This window comes from Nothoprocta perdicaria, unplaced genomic scaffold, assembly GCF_003342845.1.
Source record: "Nothoprocta perdicaria isolate Ctin4 unplaced genomic scaffold, notPer1 scaffold_34, whole genome shotgun sequence".
Taxonomy (NCBI): Eukaryota; Metazoa; Chordata; class Aves; order Tinamiformes; family Tinamidae; genus Nothoprocta; species Nothoprocta perdicaria.
Genome location: NW_020455577.1, coordinates 2,842,676 through 2,866,593, shown reverse-complemented (window position 1 = coordinate 2,866,593; position 23,918 = coordinate 2,842,676). Strand labels below are relative to the sequence as shown.

Below are 23,918 nucleotides of genomic sequence, written 5' to 3'. Positions count from 1 at the left end.
GATAGCTCTGAGATAAGTTCTGTAGGTGTCAGGTAAAGGCAAAATGAATAACCCTTTATACCCTGCTATTTGTCTTACTGCTCTCGGGTTAGTTTTSTAACTGGTGTTTAGTGAGCTGCCTGCTGCGTGAATCGTTGTGACCTTTAAGGCTTTCCGAGTTTGATGGAAAGAAATGATTTTCTCAGCCAAAATGATATTTCTGCCCCTGGAGAAGCATCAGAAGTTAAAATGTTTGTGGTTTTGGGGTAGGTGAGAGCGCAATATTTCTCGTTTGRATTTGGGGAAAAAGAAAATAGGAGGTTCTCCTGTAATTATTTCTTCTTGAACTGTGAAATTGTGTGAGCTTCTTCATTTGCTTCACTGTTTGCAAGGTGATTGGTTATAACASTGTGTTCTGGATTACTGTTTTATGGAACATGTCCATATTCTGGGGGAAAAAAGGACCAAAACTACTGCTGAGTTTTGATTACTGTGTGATAGGACGTAGTTAATATCTGTTTGCTGCTGTCAAAGTGCTTATTTTATTCCCCCCCCCCCCCCCACACACACACTAATTGCTACAAGAAGAAAAGTCATGCATATATATCCTAAGGTGCTTTATTGGCTCTGGGAAAGCTAGAAGGAAGCTAGCATGGGCTTGAGTGAGAACAGGATTTTGTTTCTGCAACCTTACCGTTCCCCTTTCCCTCAAGCAAGGTTAGATGTATTTTACACTTTGAAGCAGAACATTATTCAGTGGAATTTAGCCACTCCTGCTAAAGACGGGTGAGTCTTTATGCTCTGCTGCTGCCCTGGTCTGGCTCTTCCAGACTCTGTGAGAGCCTCTCGGCTCGTGGCCTCCTGWCTGAGTCCCCTGCATGGCAGTGAAGAACTTCAGCCCTAGCAAGTCACCTGAGACAACTCGTTAACACAAAGATGTGGTGTTTACGTGTCCGTATGTCTTCAAATCTATTTTTACTCTTCTTAGTTCCCTGAAATAAGAGGTTTTCCCCTGCTATGACAAATAGGCTGGTTTTCTTTATCAGAGCGATTGAAGGTTCAAGATAAGAGATGAGTTATCTGAGATTTGCTTGGAGGAGGAGGAGGAGGAGATATCTTTCTGAAAAGTACAGTAGTGTTTTGGTACTCCATATATTCTTACTAGTTACCAAAAGGAACTCGTTGAAGGGTGCTGTGAGAAGATACCTTTGTTTTTTCATAGTTATAATTTACAAACAGACTGTGTTCCACCAGACTCTAAATTGTTGGTGTGGTTGATTATGGTTCAGCTTCATTAAACATTCAAGTTAATTGTGTTAAAGCAAGACAGCTTCTGCTGCACCTCGCTGCTTACYGGGCTGTGCTCAGACGCGGTGAGCCCACGTGGTTTTGTTTCTGCTGCAGCACCGCGGAGTTTAGCAGAACTTGCTTGAGTCAAAATATTGGAATATTTCTGCCCTGAAAAGTCGTTTTTGTGCCTTGCGAAGATTGTTTGGTATCTGGGAATGATTCTAAATATTCTTAGCTTTTTCATTTTCCTGATAAATGACTGAGAACACAACGGGGCTGCTTTCTTAGGGCCCATGTGGTCATGCCTTGAATTTGGGTTTGGATGAGAAATAATTAACCTTTACAAAGGTTAACAAACAGCAAATAGGGTTTTTTTTAAATTCTTTTTTGAACATGAGCTGGTTTCATCTGGAGACTCTTGCAGGCTTAGGTTTCCTAGGAGCTTGACTGGTTTTCAGTAGTGAAATAAAGTGGCATAAGTTGCCACTTTTATATAATGAAAGGTGTTGGGCTTTCCCTGTGCTGCTGTGGATGGCTTAGAATCGAGAAACAAAAGGGAAAAGAAAGAAGAAACTTCTAGTTAGCTCTCGTGCAGTACTGCTTAAGCAGGTCATCCTTCCAGATCATCCTTCCCAGAGTTTCGTTAGTACCATTATCTGTTGCACTGACAGCAGCACCGACTTACTGACAAAGACAGGGAACATATGGGAGGACAAAACCCGGGTGTGAAGTGACTTGCAGTGATTAGTGCTGTGCAGCTCCTGGGTAACCCGAGATCTCTGTAATGATCCCCGCCAAGGAACAGGGCAGAGGAATAAATACAAAATGGGTGGTGTAATCGCCCAGTTATCCTGGCACAAGGAGAAAGCAGAGTGGCATCCAATCCTTTCATGCAACCTGTGAGCACAGGGAGACTGTGAACTGGGAGAAGGGCAGTGGTGGAGAGAAGGTTTTTCCATGAAAAAATTCTTACAGTCTATGTAATATAGTATAATATGTAATATATACTGTAATATTTTAGCTCCTTGTGTGTTGGACAGTTGCATGTTGACTGCTGTTAACATTACCTGGTATTATCGTTGTATCCTGAAATATTTGTGTTAGATTTATTTGGTAAAATGATATGAGACACACCCTTAATTTATGCAGCTGCTAATTTATTAATGAGAATTTCCTTGTTCTCTTACATCAGCAATGTTATTCTTTCCTTGCTAACATTTTTGACTGCTCAGTATGTGCCACATGTACGTGCACTGCTCAGGTTTCCTCCTTCCTCTTTTCCTCTTTCTGTTGCAACTCTCTCTGCGAAGGAGGATTCAGGTGTTTATCCCAGAGGCAGAGCCRCTCAGCTCAGCAGCTTGGTGGCCTGGGATTCCCTGATACTGCCTTAACGGCGAGGCGAGGGCACCCCGAGAGGAGAGCGCCTGGGGGTTCGGACCCGCGGCCGGGCGGGAGYGCCTGTCTTGTTGTGGACTTCAGGGTTTTCTGTTCCCCAGGTGAAATCCGTTCTTTGCCGAAGTGCATTGGTGTTAGAAGCACCATAGGTTTGTATGGTTGTGGATGTTCGGAAGATTTGAGGAAAATGACTTTTAAGGAAAGGGATTTGATATATAGCATTAAAGACTATGTTTAATAGTTGCACTATGAAATTTATTTTCAGTATTTGGTGCACAGTTTATTTGAGATTCCACTAAATGAAACATGCAATAGACTTGGGAGCTGTCATAAGATTAAAATGTGTTTGCACCCCGAACACATCCGTTTCCTTGTGACAATTCAAACGGAAGTCCTGCATCTGCACCCCCCTTCTTCCAGGCTGCTTTGACTAAACGCTACTTTAAAAATTAGCATGCAAATGTAACTGTGTAATCACTCATGTACACGATTTCCCGACTGACTGTCTTGTACCCGCGTGGAAGCGGCTGCTTTGTCTGTGTCCTGAATCAAGGCTAATGTGTAGGCAGGGCTGTCTGGAAGCCCTCGGCCCGTCATTGGTCTGCATCCCGATGGCCTCGCTGTGTGGTGGGCGCCCAGTTTGTTGTGCACCGTGGGTAGTGTCGGTGTCRTTGCTTTATACAAGTGAAAAACGAGGTTTGTGGGGCAATGCCTCCCCGAAGGTCACGCAGCAGGTAACGGGCAGGGCTGAACGGGAGAAACGTGTCTCTGCTCCCCGCCTGCTGCGCTGCTGCCCTCGCCGCCCGTGCCGCCAGCCTAGCTCCGTGGTGCCGCTCTGTGACCCCAGCCAAGGACAAACGCTGCTAATGAAGCCGCAGGAAGCTGCCGTGCGCGCGGCGCTTCCCTTTCTCCTTGCAGCCCTGCCGGCTGCTCGGGGCCTCTCCAGGGCCTGCAGCAGCTAGAGGAACACACGGAGCGCTGCAGCGGGCAGCCTGGTTTAGGAGGAATCAATGTATTTTCCGGTAGGGAAGTAGTGAAGAAGCAAATAGCATTAACCCTTGCTGTGTGTGGTGCCTCCCTGTGAAAGCGAGGGGAGAGCCCCCGCACGGGAGCATCCCGACTGCGGGGCTGCACATCCCGGTCGGTGCTCGCGGCTCAGGGGGCACCTTTCCCTGGCAGTCCCCTTCTCCAAGCACCCGTCCTCCAACCAACGGTGTGCGGCCCCTGACTTGGGAGCCTCTGGCAGGATCCCATCTTAGTGCTCTCTTTGCTAAGTGGTTTGTAAGCGATTAGAGGATCCTTAGTGGCTGCATGGACTAATGCTGGAGGAGCTGGCAACTTAAATGCCAGTGTGCAGGTGGGTGTCTTTATCTTTTCTTTGGAACCTGGACCCTGGATCCAGCCGTTTGTGACAGAGTGAGGATCTCAGCTGCTTATAAGGTTTATTAGCTGTTGGGCAACACCACTTTTGCTGTAAGCAGCCTCTTGACTTGTTCTTCGCRTTTTGCTCCTATCAAAACTTGAGTGTTGACTTTCAAAGCTCGGGATGTGAAACGTCCCCGCGCTGCTGCTCAGCTGCGCGCTGCCCGTCGGGCCGCGGGGCTCCATGCATGTGGTCCAGCCCGTGTGTTTTGTGCTGTTGATTCCTGCTCCGTGCAGGGCCCTGGGGACAGCTGGCCCCTCGCTGTTGACGGTTCGATTACAGTGATCGCCCACAGCTTCTGAGGAGTGCGAAGAAAAGAAATTGCTTTCTTTGTCAAGGTGTTTTCAATTCAATTCTCACCCATTAGCCCTGTTTGGTTAAGTTTTGAATTACTCCATCAGGTGACTGATGAGCTTATTTTTCCCCTCCATGGTATTAAAATAGGTTTGGTGTAAGATGAAAAGCCAAGGTTTAAAAACAAAACAAAAMAAAAAAAAAACCAYAAAACCCCCTTACTGATCTGTGCTCCTTCATCTTTATTCAAGCTTTAGTGTATCCTGAACAACTAAGGAAAAATGGACACCTAATTAGAAGTAGCTGGAAAGGATGTATATTAAAAAGAAATTTTAATATTTTTAAATCTGAGCTGTTYACACATATAACAACTATATGTGTTTAGACGGTGGCTAAACAACGCAGCTGTTGTGCTTTGAAGACCTTTGTATAACTGAGAACGTTTATGATTGTTTAGTTTATTGCAGACTATAGTGTATATATAAAGCTTGGAAACGTAGTCTGATACCGTTGGGGCTCCCAGGGCTGGGAGCATTTCAGGTCTGGTGCTGCCGGCACCCGGGGGAGTCYGAAATGGCCCTGTCGGGGCCTCTTGGTGCTGCCCTGCTCCCATCCTCTGCTAGGGCAACCGCAGAGCAAAAAGTGACAGTCAGATTTCGTGCAGAGCATGTATGCTTTAATGGGAGTAGGAAAAGGAGAAGGGAAGGTGGAGGGTTTAGCACCTTACGGTTTTGGAACAACTGTGTTTATTCTCTTCTGCATATGAGCTCAGTATCCTGGGCAGTGCACCAGCCCTGTTTTACAGTGTAATCGTAGGATGAGGGGAATAAAGGTTGAAAGCAGTATCTCTGCTGATTAAAATGTCATATAAATAAAGGGAATGGAGAATCTTTTCTTCTCCATGGTTCTACAGAGCATACAAGTCCTGTTCCAGCCAGCTGTGTCCCTGGCGGCAGCAGCCTGGGCTCTGCGAGCTCCCTGCGTCCCAGGAAGGTGGATGTGGAGCCCCGGGAGGACACAGGCTGCAACCTCTGCAGCAAGGGCTTGGGCCAGGGGTCCTGCCTCCTCACAGATTGGTGCTAGATGGGCGTTAATCTGGCCAGAGGGAAAGCTGGCACGAGTCCTGTATGTATTTTGTGTTTGGAAGACGCTGAGTTTGGAATCATGATAAAACRTTAACGATGGAATGATGCTCCAGTAATRGAAGGGAGACACTGACAGCATTTCACTTCTGCTTGCACYCCCCAAATACTGAAGAAGGCCCTTTTCTAGATTCATCTCCCTGCTGACACAAATCAGAAGTGTCCACATCTGAGGTGAGTGTCTAGGGCGAGTTTTCATCCCTGAGTTTATCTGAATCCTTGATTTGGAGCAGCTCTGCTGAATTGGCCCTTCCTCCTCCTCAGTGCTCACTGGGCCCTGCGGAGGACGAAGCAGAGGTGACTCTGAGTGCTCTGAACACTGCACCTTGATGTAAAACGAAGCCTAAACCAAAAACCTGCCTTATTTCTAAGGTGGTGTAGTGAGCTAGCTTTGCATCGTTACAGAACTAGCTGTAAAATGAATTTTTGGTTTCCRATGTGAATGAAGTTAGTGATGTTCTGTCAGCCACTGCTCTTTTCATTACATCTCTGTACATGGGTCTCARTGAGAAGGCTTTGAACAAGGCACTTGGGTGGAAGGGTGGAAAAACAGAAGTATTTTGTTAGCAAACCTTCCTGAAACCTTTTAAATGTGCGGGCATACATAATGCTCACTTCTTGTTCTTTTGCCACTTCTTTAGCCAGTTCTTATATCCTCTTTTTTATGAGGATAAATAACTCTCAGTTACAAGTGAAAATCAGACAAATGAAGAGCAGYGCTGCGGCTCCAAAGGGCACGCGGTTCGGTCCCATTTTACAAGCTCCTTCTCAAGACTTAGCAGGTAAAAGGAGCTTCTGCTTATCTTGCAAAAAGACTAAACAAGAGCTGAACATACTCGTTTTATCTGTGCACTTTCTGTGCAATGAACTCTCACCCTGATTAAGGGTTTATCCTGGAGCATGGCTAATAGCATTGCAGCCCCAAGGACTCCTCCTTTGTACCCTCGTTAGCTGAAATGACTTACTGCTCTGTTCCCTCGGTGGTAACAAATCCTTGGGCAAAGGGATTGACCTGTGCACTGAAAGAAATAGCAAGTTTGGGCTGGAAGTTCCGACCATCTACCTGCTCGTAAGAGGGGGGGAATTTATTTGTTTCCCAGTTGGGAGTTTCCATTTCCATGGGATATTGGTTAAGCAGTTTCCGGTGGGAATCCTGAGACGTGTCGTGCTGTCGCGCYGTGTGCCCTGCCGGGATCCCTGCCGGGCCCTGGCTTGAACCATGTAAGCTTGTAGCTGGGATACATTGAAGTTTGCACTTCCTTTTCACATTCCTGATTTGTAGAGTACATTGAGAGCAATTACGATGCAAGTTAAAATGAGAAGTACTCCAAAATACAACTGCGGTAAATTTTGCAACCACCAAGATTTGTTGAATCTCACGAATGCCTCTCCTGTAAGATGTACGTACAAGCCAGGCTCCCTCACTTAAGTCCAGATTGAGATAAGGTGATACCTGGCTGGGGTAGCAATGGCCTTGAAAGCTGTAGAGTTGCTGTGACTTTATAATGGTGAGTAGTGCCCGGRGTTCACCTGCTGACTGTGTTTGCGGTAGAGGGGAGTTTGATGTATACGTTTTGTGTAAAGACCAAGAGGCTTTTGCATTTGTAGAATATTTCTCAGCTTTACCATCTGTTAAAAACATGGTCCTGAAGTGCAACAAGCACTATGTAACAACTGGCATCCTGAAACTGTTTTATTTTAAGGAATTATTTTAGGTTGTCAAATAGTTTTCAGCTTGCTTGCAAGTCTGCTTAACTTGTGTTCAGCTGCAGCAGGAAGCCCTTTCCTTGGGAAAACCTTCCTAGGAGGAAAAAGGCATTTCCATCTTACCTGTGAGATGTCAGGCTTTATAATTATGTTGCTGAACTTGAGAGAGAAAAACACGGATCCCCAGCTCCCCTTTTTATTTTGCAAACGTGCAGCCTTGCAACAGYCGCTGTGACTGCAGCGGAGACAGACACCTAAGATGTCCTCTGTGCAGAGTGAAAAGAGAAGCCGCCCAACGGTGCTGTCTGCACATCGACACGCTTGTCATTTAGTTCCCCTTTAGTTTTCACAAGGAAAGTTAAAAGGGAAAATGTTGAAAGTCACACTCTCAAAAATTCTCTTTGGGTGCCAGTGAGGGTTTACTGCTTAAATAATTAATAATTAAACAATAATAAATTAATCATTTTAATTAATAATGAATAAGCAGGGTTTACTGCTTAAGTAATTTTTTGAAATGGGTTGGAAGCCTTTGGGTAACTTGCAAGCAGAGGCCACTGGTGTTGGTGTGTGCCAAGAGGGGATGTTGCGGGGAAGGGAGACCTCGGATTTGCCTTGTAGCCAGATGGTAGGAAATGTTTGAAGCTTCATGAAGGTTTAGCACTTGCAAAATGAGTGTTGGAGATTACTATGTATGCACTTAAAAACACAAAGTAATCTCAGTATATAGCCTTAAAGCGGGGCAATGTAGTGCTTGAAAGTCTTCCTCTTTCATAACTGACCTATAAGTCAATAAAGTGACAGTAACTAAAACTTGAGAATTGCAGTAGTCAAGGAACTGATGTGACCATGTACGTTGATTGCTTTAGTGTTTTATTGTCTCATATTTGTTTGCTCTTTGCTGAAGTAGCCACTGTTTGAAGCTGCAGTAATGTGGGGCTGCAGGTGAACGGATCAGGTGCAAGCGAAGAAGTGAAGGCTGGAAGATGGATGTGTGGGATTGCTCGTAGCACGCTGCCTGCCTGCAGATTGGGACACTGGTGACAGTCTTGCAAGATACCACTTTCCACAAGGGCTCTGCTTCACCCGTATCTTGAGTCTTAAAATTCGGTATAACTTCATAAATACATTTTCTTACTCTTTAATGAAAAGGATTTGCTCTAAGAGAGCAGTTGCCTTCTGTAATAAGTTTTCTGCGAAATAGGATAAGAACAGAGGTGCCATTCCTGTGGAAGTTTGTCTGCGGCATTCCTTTGAGGAGCACAGCCCACGCGGCCTGCGCGGTGGCGCATGGCGCTGCGCTTTCATGTCTCTTCGGCGGCGCCACCATTTGCATATTTCCTTTAATCTGACATTTTTTAAGTGCCAGCGAAGTTAGCAAGTTCCTGAGTTTCACTTTTTTTGTGCAGTTTCTCCGACCTGTTTTATCCCAGTTCTTCCTTTTGATTTCTGATGCCCGGAGACACCGYGGCTGCTCCGCGCGGCCCAGGCCCGTCCGCGGCGTCAGGAACGCCCGGCTCTCATTCCCAGAAGCGGGAGCTGCAGGAGCGGCCTCGCGCCCCTCACCGAGCGAGTTGCCAACGGGCCCATTTCCATCTGGAATGCTAAGGCTTTTCTGCCGGAAGTCCTCTTTTTTATCAGATTTTTGTTTATGAAAACCCCTATGACATGTTGATGTTGATCTCTGACTGCTGCGGTCATAAAATGCTATATTGAGTCAAAAAGCTTTTTTAATTAATGCTGCATTTATTTATATAAGTTTTTTTTATCTTTGAACAACAGCAGTATTAAAAACTTGGCTCAGAGAGYTCTGTCACTGAGAGGTGATGAACAAAACAGTTGTGCTTGCTGCTCAAAGCCTGTGGTTGTGCAGCTCTGCCCGACACGGGCACCTCCTTCCCGCTTCCTCGCTGCATCCTCCTGTTTGCAGAGCAGCAACCGGCAGCTTTTCACCCCGGAAAGAGCGGCTCTCAGCACTGCGCCTTCCTCCCCTGCCTGCCTCTTCCTCCCTGCCTGCTTTGAGCACCCCAGGCCTCCTGGCCCCGCTCTCCTCCCACCGACGTTTCCCCCGCAAGGAGCAACTTTACAGCACTGGAGAAAGTGCAACTGGAGCGGGAGGCTGAGCAGCCTCCGCTCCGTCCTCCTGCCCCAGGACGCGACCAGCTCTGCCGGGGGGCTGTTTTTGTGTCTATCCCGTGCCATTTAAAACAGACAAACCAAAGCCCCCATGCAGGCACGAAGACTCCCCCTCGCCAGGCGGAATAGTGCACTGCTTAATTAATCTGTTTCATTTTTACCTGCGCTGTGTTTTACTCTCTGAAATTATTCCCCGTTACTATCAAGAGGATTACCTTAGATGATGTTCCCAGCATGTCTTTGCAATTTCTGTCCCATTACCAACTTGAATGTGTGCTAATTAGGCTATCTGCTTGCATTTTCAGATGGCACTTAAAACCTGCCAGTTTGATGGTATGGAAGAATATTTTTAATTTATCTCCAATTCCTTCTGAAATTTTGGAGAAGTTACAAGTCAGTCATTTTCCCCATTTGTCTGAATGCATGAAATTTCTAATTTACTCTCTGATGAGAAATGTTATTTTTATATTTTGTTGTTTGCTACAGAAGTTTAGAAGTGGTTTTCCTAAAAGCACAAGTGTTATGTTCTATCAAGTTACTTTTACAGGGATAGCTTTTTTGGGGGAAGAATTACTTAAGTTGAGAATATATTAAACATAGTTAAATATACTTAAGTATGAGAAGAAATTAATATATTGAAGGATTAAAAATATATATTGAATATTTTAATGTGTGTCATACTAGCTTGTATTTTTCCCGTGGAACACTTCAGAATTATAATAGTCCAGATACTTTTTCAAGTGTTGCATGTGACTCATTTTTCTAAGCTTGCATCAAGTGTTCTGTGCTTTTAATTTCTGGTCTCTCAGGAACCCTTCCATGCTCGTCTCTGTTCAGACTTGTACCAAGAATTTGCAGGACTGAGAGCTGTATCTGCTTCTAAACTCTGTGCTCGGGAGCTAAAATATTGTTAGATAGATGAACAAGGTTATAAATGATGCTAAAAGCTTCGGGCTGTGACGAGCCAAATTGCGCAGTCCCATCAGTTGCAGCTAGTGACGTGTGTGGCCAAGCTCACACAGAGGGACTTCCTTTTCCTATTGTCATTCTCCAAAATGAAGCAAAGGAGAGAAATGTTTGCCGACCAGGTTGTAGGGAAGCTGCTCATCTCCGTACTCTTCGGGAGGGTATTTTTGCCTGTACTCTGCAAGGCTGCAGCCTCCTCTCCTTGCTTTCATGCTGGCTCAGGAGGAGTGTGTGACTGAGTCCATAAGCTGAGACTGTCTATGTTCAACTGTGTAAGGATATATAAGCATATATATGTCTCTAGCACTTTGTTAAAGATTGGTAAGTGCTTCACTTCAGATCAGAAGTCTTTGATCTGAAATCTGTTTTTATCTTACTTCTGTGGGAAATGGWTTTAAAATTTAGTAAGATCGTCTGAAAATAGCTTTCTTTTCAGGAAAAAAAGAGGGAAATTACCCTTCTTTTCTTCTCTTCTCCCCATAATTTCTATCCATTTACTCAAGCATTGCTTTCAAAGTGTGCAGAGAGGTATGTTCTTATCAAAGAACTATAGGGACCCTTTAGGATCAGTCGCTTTGTCTTCAAGGCCCYGGCCCCATTGGCCAAGTGCCTTGGCTGGTGTAGGGAGCAGGTACAACATGTCTGTCAGTCCTTGCCTTTGCTTTTGTTGTGGTTGCTCGGGGACCTCAGGGGTCACTTCCTTCCTGCACGGTGTTGGAGAGCACGTGTAAAATTCCAAGTGATATTAAATTTGTTTAAGAAACCGCTGTTCAGCTGGGCCGAGTGTGGCACCGATCATCAAGGATATGAGAAGCAGAACAACCGCCCCAGGAGTGGTCATCAAATAAGGAAACACAACAAACTGTAGCTGAACACAAATGAGGAATTTCATCCTGCTTTTTTTTTTTTTTTTCATGTATTTCTTCAGTGTTGACATGATGCTGCAGTTCATGAGCAGCGTAGCCAAGAACGGCTGTGAAGTAATCCTCTTGTGTTGAGCACTGATGAAGTCGTGACTGCAATGTTTGTTTCAGTTCTGGATTATACACTTAGGGAAAGATTGAGAGCATTTGGAGACGGTTCAGGGAAGGGCAAGAATGACAGCTTAGAAAAGAAACAAAGTGATGTAGCAAGTGTGGAGGAATTTGAGCCTGCCTTAATGAAGGGATAGGCTTGCGGGGAGAGAGGATTCTTAAGGATGTAGAAGACCCCTGGGAGGAGAACAGATGTGAAGTGCTCTCATGAGAAGCAATGGCCCTTGGTTGTGTTTGGAAAGATTCAGGTCAGGTTTTAAGGGGCCTTTTTGAATAGTAAGGTTGAAATGACAGAACAGGCAGCCTTGGAAAGACCAGGAGGATTGGAATAGGTCCTCGTTTGAGGACAGAGCCTCTGGGGGTGGGTAGACGTTGCCGTTCCTGCTGGTGGCAGTTCTGAGCAGCCAGGTTCGCTGTGGACCAGGCGCTGCGTGATCTCCCATCTCTTAGGTCTGCAGCCCTTCGGTTGTGAGGAAGCTGTTGCTTTTTCTTCATAGTTTGGRGCAGTGTTTCCAGCAAACACCAGGTCTTGGAAGCTGCTGGTGTGAAGGTAGCCCTGTGAAATTTGTTGTGTTCCWCAGCTGGGAGCAGCTTCTCCCTTTCCTCCACCTCCGTGAGGCCACTAGGGTGGGCGTTAGGTAACAGATGTAAATGCCACCCTGGGGAGGTGGTGGAGCACACGCRGCTTGTTGAGGAAGGCGTTGGGGACGTGGTCTCTTGTGTGAGCTGGCCCCAGCAAATACAGGATGTACCGCTTTGCAGAGCTGCATCTGTTCATTGGATGTGTAATTTTAATCAAATTAGAGTGGACTTAGCTTGTCTTCCACGTACAGAAGGTCTGATAGCCTGTCAAAATGGGGAAAGCAGACTCTAGCATTAGATTCCTTCTGGAGTTCTTAAAGTCCTGTGGCAGCTCTTGCTCTCAGTGGACCACATCCTTTTGAACAATGTGCATGAGGAGATAGCCCTGCATGTATGTATTTATATGCATGTAAATAGTTTGCCAAGTTTCAAAGGTTTTAAGGAGGGTATAATAAGAGCTTTCTCTCTGGAGGCTTCTGAGGTTGACSCTTGGAGGTTGTACCTCCGAGCGGGACACTTAGCCCTTGCGCTCGCCCTCAGCCCAAACCTGTTGCTGCTCGAGTGTCCTTCTCATCTATGCCAACACTTGGTGGCATCGGTGTAGTCCCCTCTAAGCCCTTCCTTGCTGAAATCCCCTTGGAGAAGGTGACAGGAAAAGCTTGTCTAGTGACAGTATAGGTTGGGAGGGGCCACACAGTATCACTAAAACAATCCATGGCGTGTAATGAATTTGCAAAATGTAAGATATATATTAGTTATCATAACATTTGTTTKCAGTTAAGGATATTCTGTTAGGCTGCTTCTGAAGTGCAAAGTAATTTTATTTCTAAAGGTAAGACCAAAATCTATTCCTTGAAACTTTGTTTTGGGTGTAAATCTCTTTCTTTTGGGTGTAAATGTCTGCAGGTTTGGCTGGAAACACGTCTGCAGGTTTGGCAGAGCACGTTTGTACAGATACGTGCAGGCTTTAAATGATCGAAGCCCCAGGGAATTATTTTTTAAGTGATYACAGCATAACCTACTGTGTTATTTTCCCATTGTAGTGGCTTTCCCTTAGCGTGCTGTGTGATAAGCATGAAATTTCAAGAGTGAAATATTGTCCCTTCATTATAGCAGTTAAAGAAAACAAATATATTTTAAGTTTGCTTATGAGCAAGAGTGGTTTTTTTTTTTTTTTTTTTTTAAATATGAGTATTTGAGGCTTTAGAAATTGTAGCCTTTGTGGTATAAATGCTTTCAAGGTAGACCCAGTATCTAGGGTATATTTCCTTTGTTTTTATAACTTTTGGTTCTCTTCTAAATTGCCTTCCCCACATTTTTAATCTAAACATGGAGTTAAAGGATACATGTGAAATGTGGCCTCAAATGAAATGTTTTTCTCAGTATCTAAAACCCTRTGCCAGCATTTTTTTCTCGTTACCTTTCAGACAGGGGTAATGCCAATATGCTGTGCTACTCTAGTTGCACTGTTTAGATTAAAAATGCCATTATAGAAAATTTAATTAAAGCTCCTGACCTTTCCTTAAGTGCTCCCCTTTAGAAATTAGAGTTTTTGTCATGGAGCTTATTGCAACCTTGTTGCAGTTACGGTCATTCCCTCCCTTTTGAAGACTGAGGAATGGCATTCTTCTCCCAGTAAACATATATATGTATATATATATGTGTGTGTGTGTATAGGTGTGTATGTGTGTATATTWGTTTGCATATATGCATAAATCTTTCACGGGTTGCTTACAGCTCAAAAAGAAACATGGTGCTAGTAAATACTACATGGTTTTTGCTAATATATACTGTGCAGCCCATCCATCCATTGTGAGATAAGCTTGCTGGRCTAGATACACTTTCAAATACTGTATGATATGTTTAAAAACAAAACAAAAACCTAAAACCAAACTGTGAAGTATTTTAACACATGCTAAGCCAGTACATTTGTAAGAAATATTTATCCTGGATGCAGTAAGGAGAGGAAGAGGTAACACATGCATGTGTAGGTCTGCGTATATGTGCATGTTACTTGTGCAATATTTAGGCATATGTGCTTATTTAGGTGTGCACTTAGCATTTTCCTCTTGCCCGGTACATTTAGAATTGCTGCTAAGCATGTGTCCTGAGTCTGTTAAAAAAGGAAAAATGATGAGAAAATCTGTACTTCCTCGGCCAGCTATAGCAACAGCTATTTCTGTGCAGTTCTCATCCTCTCACCCATAAAATCAGCATAAAATTGGCCTAACATTGCCAGATCAGATGGGGTATCTGGAAAGTAATCCTCGGGGAAAAGAAAAATCAGTCTTTGTAAATCTGAAGATAAAGTGCATAAAGTTGCAAAATCGGATTATACTTTCTCTTTTTTTTTTCCCCTAAATCAGGACCCTTTTGTTTCTTCTTGTGAGCCCTTGTGAGAAGTTGCCACAAAGATGTGTCAGATGCTGCCTGAGTCTAGCTCCAAAAGCAGAAACAAACATAATCGTCCATAAAAAACCCAGACACGCAGATAATTTTCATAAAATCCCAAGACTTTTTTTTTTAAGGTATTGGGGTTTGGTTTTAGAGAGGAATAGAACAAAAATAGGAATTACTTCTGAGGCATAAGTCATATCCAGTTTCCTTGCTTAATAAATCTGTTGCAAGGACTGACTGAAATAACCAGTTAAAAGCCAGTAACAACAAATGCAAAACTTGTCTCAAAGCATTTGGAGAAGTTTTGAAGGTGTGAAATTATTACTTTATTTGTAACACTATTTTTATTAAAAAAATGATTTAGGAATATTAACCTTGARTTGGTTGTGGTTTTGAGGAATATTTTGAGGAAAGAATATTTAGAGAATTACTCTTGCTGTTTTAGCTTACCCAAATTTAATTCTCCTCTCGTGATTTATTATGCCTTTTTTGTCTGAAGTTCAAAGAAAAACACAGRGAAAGAAAAATCTATGTTGTGATACTTCAGTAAACTGGCGCTTACTTGGCAGTTGTTGGTTTTATTATTTTAAGTGTGGGAATTTAAAGCAATATCAGAGAGGCCTTCTGTGAAAAGTTGGTGAAATAAGAGGGACACTGGGTTGCGGTCCCAGGATTTATATTGGAATAGGAGCGGGCAGCAGGCCTTGCTGAGCCCTTGTTGARGTGACGGGGCCAGGGGACACCCGCTGCGCTGGCCTAGGAGCAGCTCTGGGCGGTAGAACCAGGACGCAGAAATCCGGAACAAGGAAGGGGTGATGGAAGTAACTAGCGACCAGCCTGGGTTTGTAAGTGCTGTGTGAAATAGTCCCGCTTTGTCCCCTCCAGAACCTCCCGTCCCCGCTTTATCTTCTGTGTTCTGACCAACATCTTTGGCTAGTTGACACTAACCTGAGAACGTGCAAAAGAGGAGTTAGAAGTTGGTTAGTTCTCTGATCTGCTGCTCTCTATAACCACAGAAAGGTCTGTCCTGGCACAGGGGAGGGCAGCAGGACCCAGGAGCTGGTGGTGGGATTGCCTATTTGCCGAGAACTTTGTGCTCGGGCTGCTTTGGACATAGGGCTTCAACGCTGCTCCCTTAAGAGGCCCCTTGAATAATTTCCAGTGATTTTGAGCAAGTGATTTATAATTATTTGACCTTCAGATACTGATACCCATTACTGTGCATGCTGCTCAATGAATTTATCACTGAGGTCACAGTTTGCCTGCAGTAACTTTYCTCATGATAGTAACTGGAATGTGAATAAGAAATCCTTTACAGAATAGTTCTCCAAACTCCTGCTGTGTCTGGCCATCCTACGGACAGGCCTATGATTTGGGTAGGCAGAAAACATCCACGAGGGTGGAAATTCTGTTTTAAATGGTGACTCTTTTTAGCACCACTGTTGAACATACCTGCATACCAGGTGCTGCTCACACCACGTATAAGAGTCTGCAGTCAGTGCCTGGGAGTGACAGCATCACTAGTGATGACGTTTCCCCCTCCTCTAGAGCATCATTTTTGCAACCTCTCTAGTTTGCCAGGAGTGAAACCSCCTAGTTCTGGGGTGGAATAGAGCAGTACGAGCGAAGCTTCTGAGGCGCTGGGGAGCGCTGACCTCGGGACTGATGGCAGAAATGGAAAGCTGAGCAAGGCTCGGAGGCCCTGACTCCTCAGCAGGCAGGAATCCCAGTGACATCCGAGGCTCCGAGACACTGGGAACGTTGTCAGGCCCTTCCGTGGGCTCCTGCTTGCAGGTCGCTCCTGGCTTTGGTCCCTCTGGCAGCCAAACCTGCAGCRCGCCGTGCAGGACCTGGAGCCCTGCCTAGCTGCCCAGAACCTGAGTGCAAGCAGCAGAACTTGGGCTGAGGTCCAGGTTTTGACATCGACTTGTTTTTTTGCCTTTAGTAAGACAGGGAATCTTGTCTTTGGCATATGAAAAATGGCAACAGTCATCTATGACCTAGTSATGTTGTGAAGCTTGGTGAATATTTGTAATACGGTTTAATATTGGATGTTGGGGATGATAGCACAGGAGATGAAAAGCTCCCAGGCATGGAGAGTGTCATTCTATTTGGGGGCCTGTTATGCTGCAGAATGTACTTCTAGATGTATTCCAAATGCTGTTAATTGTGAGCAAATGTATTGCATAATTCTCATTGTAATATAAGCAGCCCTCATTGAGAATTAACAGTTGAGAACAGGTAATGAAAACTTGAAGATATAATTGAAGTACTGTTTTTAAATACTTTGAAAAACAAAGCTACTCAAGTAGATCAGTACTTTCTAAGATTTTCATTAAAATCTTTTTTAATGCAAGCTTTTTTTTTTTAAGGTTTTTTTTTAAGGTTACATCTTTCCTTAGTGGAAGGAAATTTCTTATCACATTATTAATTAAATGAATATATGAAGATGGAATATCCACCTAAAAATGAGGTAGTTGAAGACTAAAAGGAAAGGAGAAGTTAAATATGGAAGTGGTTCAGTACATAATAACCTCCTACTGCATGTAAAACAATAAACATAGTTTCATGAATATGAAATGGGTCTTTTTAATAATCCAGTATCTTCYTTAGTTTTTGGATACATTTTTCGACTTGCCTCAAAGCTTGAAGCTAAGCTGAAGCTAAGCTGACCCTCTCTTTAATATTAATGTACTCTGACTGTAATACTCTGTTCCTTTGCCTCTGATTAATGCTGTCTGTCAATTATTTACAGATCCAGTGGTACTGTGGAAGTTCCCGGAGGACTTTGGAGACCAGGTTGGAAACATGAGATTGAACTTTTTTTTTTATGTTAGAATAATAATAAAAAGCTCTCCTATTCAGCTGTAGAAAGGCAGATGCTAATGATATCAGCAAGGAAGTCTTCACCCAACTGGTGGGATGATAATTAGAATGCATTTGTGACAGGAATACGCAATATAGTTTGGAAGCACTATGTATAATTCTGCCTCTCTGTACCACCTTATTTTTAATAAAGGGTATTTTATTAGATGGCTCTGAAAGTGCTGGGGCTTTGTCTCTTAAGTTTCAATAAATGCTGAATTTATCAAGAAATCCTTGCAATTAATCTTAGGAAGATAAATATTAATGTRAAAAATTGTAACAACAAAAAAAGACAAGCTGAACAGCTCCAGGTGGTTCGATATATTCTTTTAATGTTTCAACCTTTGAGTTCTATTCCTTAATCCTTCCAATTCTATACTTTTATATTATTCTAGTGATGCTCTAGCTGTTTTTCTTGAGGAGAAAAAAAAAATCAGGCTCTTTTGTAAGAGACAGTGATTGGAACTTACTGATTGTGAAAGCATCGAAACCCTAGATTTTATYAATAATTAATCCTCAATGGTAAGTTTATGCATTCTGCACTGAAGAATTAYTTCACTGTTTGCAACAATGGCAAAGCTATTAATTAGATGTTTTGTTGAAGTTATTAATATTAGAAATAAAATAATTCCATTTAATTATTTTATCAATTTTGATTTTTTTCTGTGGAAATTCACTTTTTTAAAGAAAAATGCATAAAAAGCKTAATAGAAGAAAAAAAGACAGGCATTTATTCTATTTTGATTGTTRTTCTCATTACATTTCTCATTACATTTGAACAGTAGATCCTGATAATTTTTTTAATCAATAATACAAGAATCTGTAAAGACAACTGGAAGGTGGTTCATGATGAAAGGAATAAATATACAAACATAGAAGGTAGGATGTCTGGTTGGGGAGTTTCATCCGTCAGAAGCATGTGCCACTTTTGAGATACTGATAAATGGTATATGATAAACGGTATATGAGCAAAGTGCGCTCTTATGTGTTCCTAGCAAGACATCTAGCAAGTTTTGATAATTTTCTGCAGTGCCGAATGAACTTCATTATGATTTAAATTCTCTTTTTTTGGAGGTTTGTTTTGTTCTTTTCCTTTTCCCTAAGAAAGACTTGATCTAAAAAGAAAAAAAAAAAAAAAGAGAGAGAAATTATGTATGAAGAAAAATAGGAGCTTATTCAGAAAGTCGAAGGTTATTCAGTGAACAGCTGGTGTAGAAATATGATTAGAAGATGAAGCCCACTGAAGACTGGAGGGGAATTGTATAAAGATGCAGTAGACGGAGCTAATCTATAAAAACAAGGGTACCTCGGGCAGCCTGTCTGCCTTTGGGCTCTGCAAAAGCAGTTCTTGCATCTGTCCCAATAGTGTGGGGATCTGCTATTTCAGGTAAACTGCTTGCAAAGGGTTGTAGCAGTGGCTTCTGGAAAATATCACATATTAACCCTCTTTTTTTAAGGAAATTCTATGGTTATAATCACTGAATCTAAACATATATATATATATATATATATATATAAAACTACTGTATCAAGGTCTAGAACCATATCAGTGAAATGGGCACGAATAATCAGTGTGTGTGTTTGTGCTGAACTCAGTGAACTCAGTAGGTTTGTCTTGCAGATGTGAATTGCATCAAATTTACTCATTTACTTTTTTAGTGGGACTTGCTGAAAAGGGGAGTTTCAGTGAAGTTTAGGACAATATTTCAAAACAAACCAAGATTTTTCTCTTTTCCTTTTTTTCTAGTCATTTCTATTTTAAATGTAAAATGTGTGAGTTAGTTTTTGGATGTATCCCAAGGAATCATCTCTCCTAAAATCTAAGGGCTGTCTGTTTGCACAGCGATGTGATAACAGTGGGCAAAATATTTTCTTTGCTTTCCGAATTTTTCTACAGTTTATCATGTCACCTTTTTGTTGCTTTCTTAATGCAAATAAAAAACAAAAACCAAAAAGCTTGTCTATGCAATTTTTGATGTATTCTTCTTCTTTCTCACATTTTTCCTGTCAGTACTTTTAAATATTTCCAGGCTTGCTTATTCCTATACAACTCTCATTCTTTGGGGCTGCCGTTTTCTTTTATGCTCTGCAGAATACAAACTTCTTTGTTTCCTGTTTCTTGGATGTTGAGAATGCAAATTCAAAACTTAGTTTTGCAAAACATTCTGTCTGCATAAGACCCTGTAGAAACTATCCATGATTGGGATCGGTGGTGGGAAAAAACGCTGTAATTTTGGTACCACCAAAGAATATGAAATATTTTTCTGTTCTGCCCTGACTGCAGGTCAGTGCCTTTCTTTATAGGYGGTAGTTCTCTAATGGCTAGAATAAGGGAGGAAAAAAGGGGAAACTCTCTTTCCTTCCTCTCCCCATCAGATATGTTAATGAAAAATAAAATATTCTAAAGAAATGAAAAATATCTCTCTCTRCTGAGAGTATTTCAGAAAGCTTTTTTTCTGATGGTGGGGATATTACATTTAGTGGTCCCCATTACCCATCAGGTGAACAGTGAAATCRTGGGGAGAAGGGCTCTAAGTGCCAAGTACCGTCGTACTGTTCCAAAGAGAGACTTAATTAACAAGAAATGCGAAGGCTAGAAGAGTTGGTTTGTTAAGATATCAGAGCATAAGTCACAGTTGCACTGGAATCACCACCGAGAAAATGGTTTTGATGATGAGAAATGTCTACAACTGCCGAAAAACTTGGAGGGATCTTGATTTGTGCGGGTTCAGCTCTTTACTTTGGGTGGTTAACCTCTCAAGTGCACATCGGGGTGAGGAGTAGCCATTTCATGGAATGGTCTTTATTTAAAACCAGTTCTTGAATGTGTATTCCTCCAAGCTCCGCTCTGCAGAGTGTCTGCAATTCCCATTGAATTCAGTGAAATTTTTATGATGCTCTTAAGCATCCCGAGACTCCCATTTTGTTTATTCAGACTGGTTAGATTGGAGTTTAAGGTTGCAAGCCCAATTTTGAAAGGAAATATATTTAAAAAGTGCTAAAATTTCTGGAGGAAATAATCCAATTGTTTTTAGAGATGTAATATCTTTTAAAAGTGTTTTAAAGAGGAAAACTCCATGCTTTTACTAACAAAAGGAAAGCTTTACATTTGTTTAAAATATATGTCTGAGCTGAATGTGCATGTTAGGACTTTATAGTGTCACTGTGTAGAGATGCAGAAATTCTGGCTGTGTTCTCATGCCACTGAAGGCCATGGCAGAAGTCCTATGAATATCAGCCATGCCAAGGTCTTCCTGGAGTGGCTCTATTCCTAGCTGTTGTTAAAATACTGGTGTTCCAAATCCCTTAATCAGGTTCCATCCTTTRTGGAAGAGTCGTAGCTGGTAGTGCTGGTAAGAACTGGTGGCTCCTTCGATGGCAGTGCTGGTATCCGCTAAAGTGGCTCTGCAGGGGTGGCTTTGGTGCCAACGTGTGGATTCCTTCTTTACCATAAGGCAGCTGAAGGCCTTTTCTATATGCMTGCATACGTAGTGCACATGGTAGTGCCATAAGTAGCACCTTGAAAAGCCTCTGTATTTACRAAGTGGTTTCAGTGTGATGTTGCATTGGACGTTCAAGCCTCAGTGTATGTTACTCGGTAAATCTTTGTGTTTTTGAAAGGTAGGACAAAGGATTAAAGGAAAACTATSTGCTAGGTTTTTTTCTGGTTGTTATATGAGGTATCATCCTTATTGCTCTCATTTGTGTTGACTTAAACTTTGAAGTATGTGAGGTCTAGTGCTTCTTACAGAAATAGTTACTACAAGAGCTCTGGATGTAGCTTTTTTAAATCTGTAGGAGGTTTTAKTCACTCATTAATGTGACTTCCCCCAGAAGGATGTTTTTGGTGGCTACTAAGGCAGGAGATGTTCTTGGGAGAAGCCACTTCAGTGGTATGAGATAGGACAAGGAATTCTTGCCTAGCCTAAATTCAATTAAGCCTAGCTTAAGTGAATGTTATATTGGACCCAAGTGCTCCGTGTCTTGCAGGATAAAACGCTCAATTCCATGGATCATGGCAGCAGATCTATAGGAAAGGCAATATGAAGGGGCTAGTACTATTTTCTTAAGATGTAGAAAACAGAAGAGTACTTACAAAAAGCTGCGTTTTCAGAAGGCTGTTGCCTGGCTGAAGCGGTGCATGGACGGCAGTTGTGCCGACGTTGTGCTCGAGGAGCCTTGCCCGGAGGTGCGGCGCTGGCCCCGCTGCTCGGGGCTGCATCGCTCCTCTCCTTGCATTTGCTGGCTTTGCTCTGCACTTCCTAGGAGGTTTAAAAACATGGTTCAAATGCCTCTATTAACTAACTAGGTTCTTGCTTTGGCTTTATTATTTTCGTTGCCATTTTTTAAGGGAGGAGAGGCGGATGGAAGTTGGAGTTCTCTCTGTGCATCAGTAAGTTTGATTAGTGTTTGAGTATGTGGGTCTGAGGAAGGAGGAATCACTCAAATAAGCTTGCTGCATTCCAGAATTATTTTTGTCTGGATATTATACTTGATTTTTTTTCCCAGTTTAAAGATATTTAAGGASTTAGTACTGTGTAACTTTTCGGTAAATAATTAACCCATATGAGATAATAATAACTTTCTKCCTTCCCAATAAGGCAGAAAGCTCAAAGGCAGAAACCAGTTCAGGTTAAGGTAGTTTCCTGTAGTTTCCTGCTTTTTCACCATGCTTTAAACACACCGTTTCTTTTGAAGAATATTGTATTTATGAACACAGAATGCTTTCTATGTATGAAAATCCTAGTGGTAGACTATGATAAAAAAGGCATTTGAAGACATATTTTTAAATACAAGTAAATTGCTGATTGCCTTGGTTCAATGAAAAATTTTTGACAAATGCTCCATGGAATAACTATACTTATAGACATGCTGAGAACACCCAGGATCATTGAAACACTAAAACATTCAAGATATTCTAAGATGTGCTCTAATTTTTTTTTATTAATCCCAATGAAGGTTTTTTTTTCCTTTTTTAAAAATACCTGGAAGGCTAAAAAATTGATTTTCTTGAAATTTTCAGGACAGGTGGCAACTTAAAGGTACCCTTGTTTTCAGGATTGCGGTGGTTTTGTTGTATAGAGCTTTCCCGTTAAAAATGGTGAAGTTGATCAGCATATGGTGCTGCCTCGCCTCATCTCTAGCAGCCCCTTTGTTATCTTGTTATTGTTGTAGGTCTTAATGACAGTTGTAAGCCATAGCTCTGGATGCAGGGGTTAGTCCACCCTGGGGAGGAGAGGGAGAAGCAGCAGTGTGGATTATGGAAATATGAATTGATCTAAAAAGCAAGTCTCTTGTAACAGAATGGGACTCAAAGAAAGAGCGGGGAGAAGCTGGTGAAAAGACGATGGAATATGATGTGAAAATGATCATTTGAATGCTCTCCTTTTCACTCGCAGCTGCTGTGTTCTGGTGAAAAGGCATGCATTTGTATATCTTAAAGCTGGGTGAAAAAGGGCCAGATGAATGGAATTACTTGTTAGATATGTTTTCATTTTGAGTCAAATTATGTGCATTTTAATAGACTGTATGCATATGTTAGCCATTTTTTGTCATACAGCTGTGATATTGGCGGACTTCATTTTGTAGAAATGCTCTTTTCTGTGTTTGTTCAAATAAGTACAGTATTAATATTTGACTGTCCTTCTGCTATACTGTATCAGCCTACAGAAAAAAAACTAGGGGTTTGGCTTATTCCTACACTCTTCAGCAATGTGCCAAAAAAAGGGAAAATGCAGATTCCTGGCCGAACGAGATGAGGTTGTTGGAGCCTCTTGCACGAAGGCAGCCAAATTACCTCGACTGACCTCAAATGTCCTCAGACTATTCTGGTCTAATGCCACCTTATTCCTCAGTCTAGACTTCCCACACACTTTCTCATCTACCTGCTTAGTTCCTAGAGTCCATTTCAGTCTTCATTATGTTGCCTCTGCTTTGCTTTCAGCGATGCTGTCGTGTCTCCAACTTACCCCTGTTCTTTGAGGAATGTGCCAATGACTGCAGCCTCTTTTACTAGTCTGTGCTGGGTGGAATATTCCTGCATTTTATGTCTGGTTCTTGCCTCRCTCTGCCTTCCTGTTCCTGTTGCCTCCTGCAGAAGTAGGAGAGCATTCAAGGCATGTTGGTTCCCTGTTACCGCTGCAGGTCTCTGATGACTTTCATTTCAAATGCTCTTCCATGGGCACGGACAGATTTATTCTTCTGGATGTACATGAAGAAGCTGGAAATGTAGCTGACAGCATCTGACAAGCCAGGAGTCACTTGCTGCTCCTCCTCCTGTTGGAAACTGCCTCCCTCTCCTCTTAGCAGTTGAAATTATACATTTAGGAACTGCTAAGTGTGAAGGTAGCCAAGCTGACTTACTCTCTGCTGGAGATCTAAGCCACGCGGGGTGATTTTGTGCTGCAGGGGCTGGGGAGCACCCAGATGCAGGAGCCACCASCACGAAGCCTCGAGTAGCAGAGCAAAGAGGGAGAGCAGCAGGGTCTGAGCAGGGGCTGCCTGTTACAGAGCGAATGCACAGGGTGTGTTTCTGCCAGGGGGACGTTTTATTCTGTGTCTGCTGGGTTTGCTTTTTGTGAAACTCATCCCTCTGCTTCTCTTACCACCAGCTTGTGTTATTTAGCTTGAAGATAGTGGGAGTTTTTTGCTGCTTTCATGTTCCTCTTTGGTGGGTTGGCTGTTTTAGTTCTTTRCAGGTTTCAACACTAT

At 42.6% G+C, this 23,918-nt stretch overlaps 1 protein-coding gene across 1 annotated transcript in view; it reads left to right on the top strand.

The window, feature by feature from the left end:
• The window catches only part of DENND1B (DENN domain containing 1B), a 139,087-nt gene that overhangs the window by 20,303 nt on the left and 94,866 nt on the right, over positions 1-23,918 (top strand). Inside the window, exon 3 of the mRNA XM_026043775.1 lies at positions 17,098-17,141. Coding sequence (XP_025899560.1) covers positions 17,098-17,141 — 44 coding nt within the window. The remainder of the gene's footprint in view (positions 1-17,097; positions 17,142-23,918) is intronic.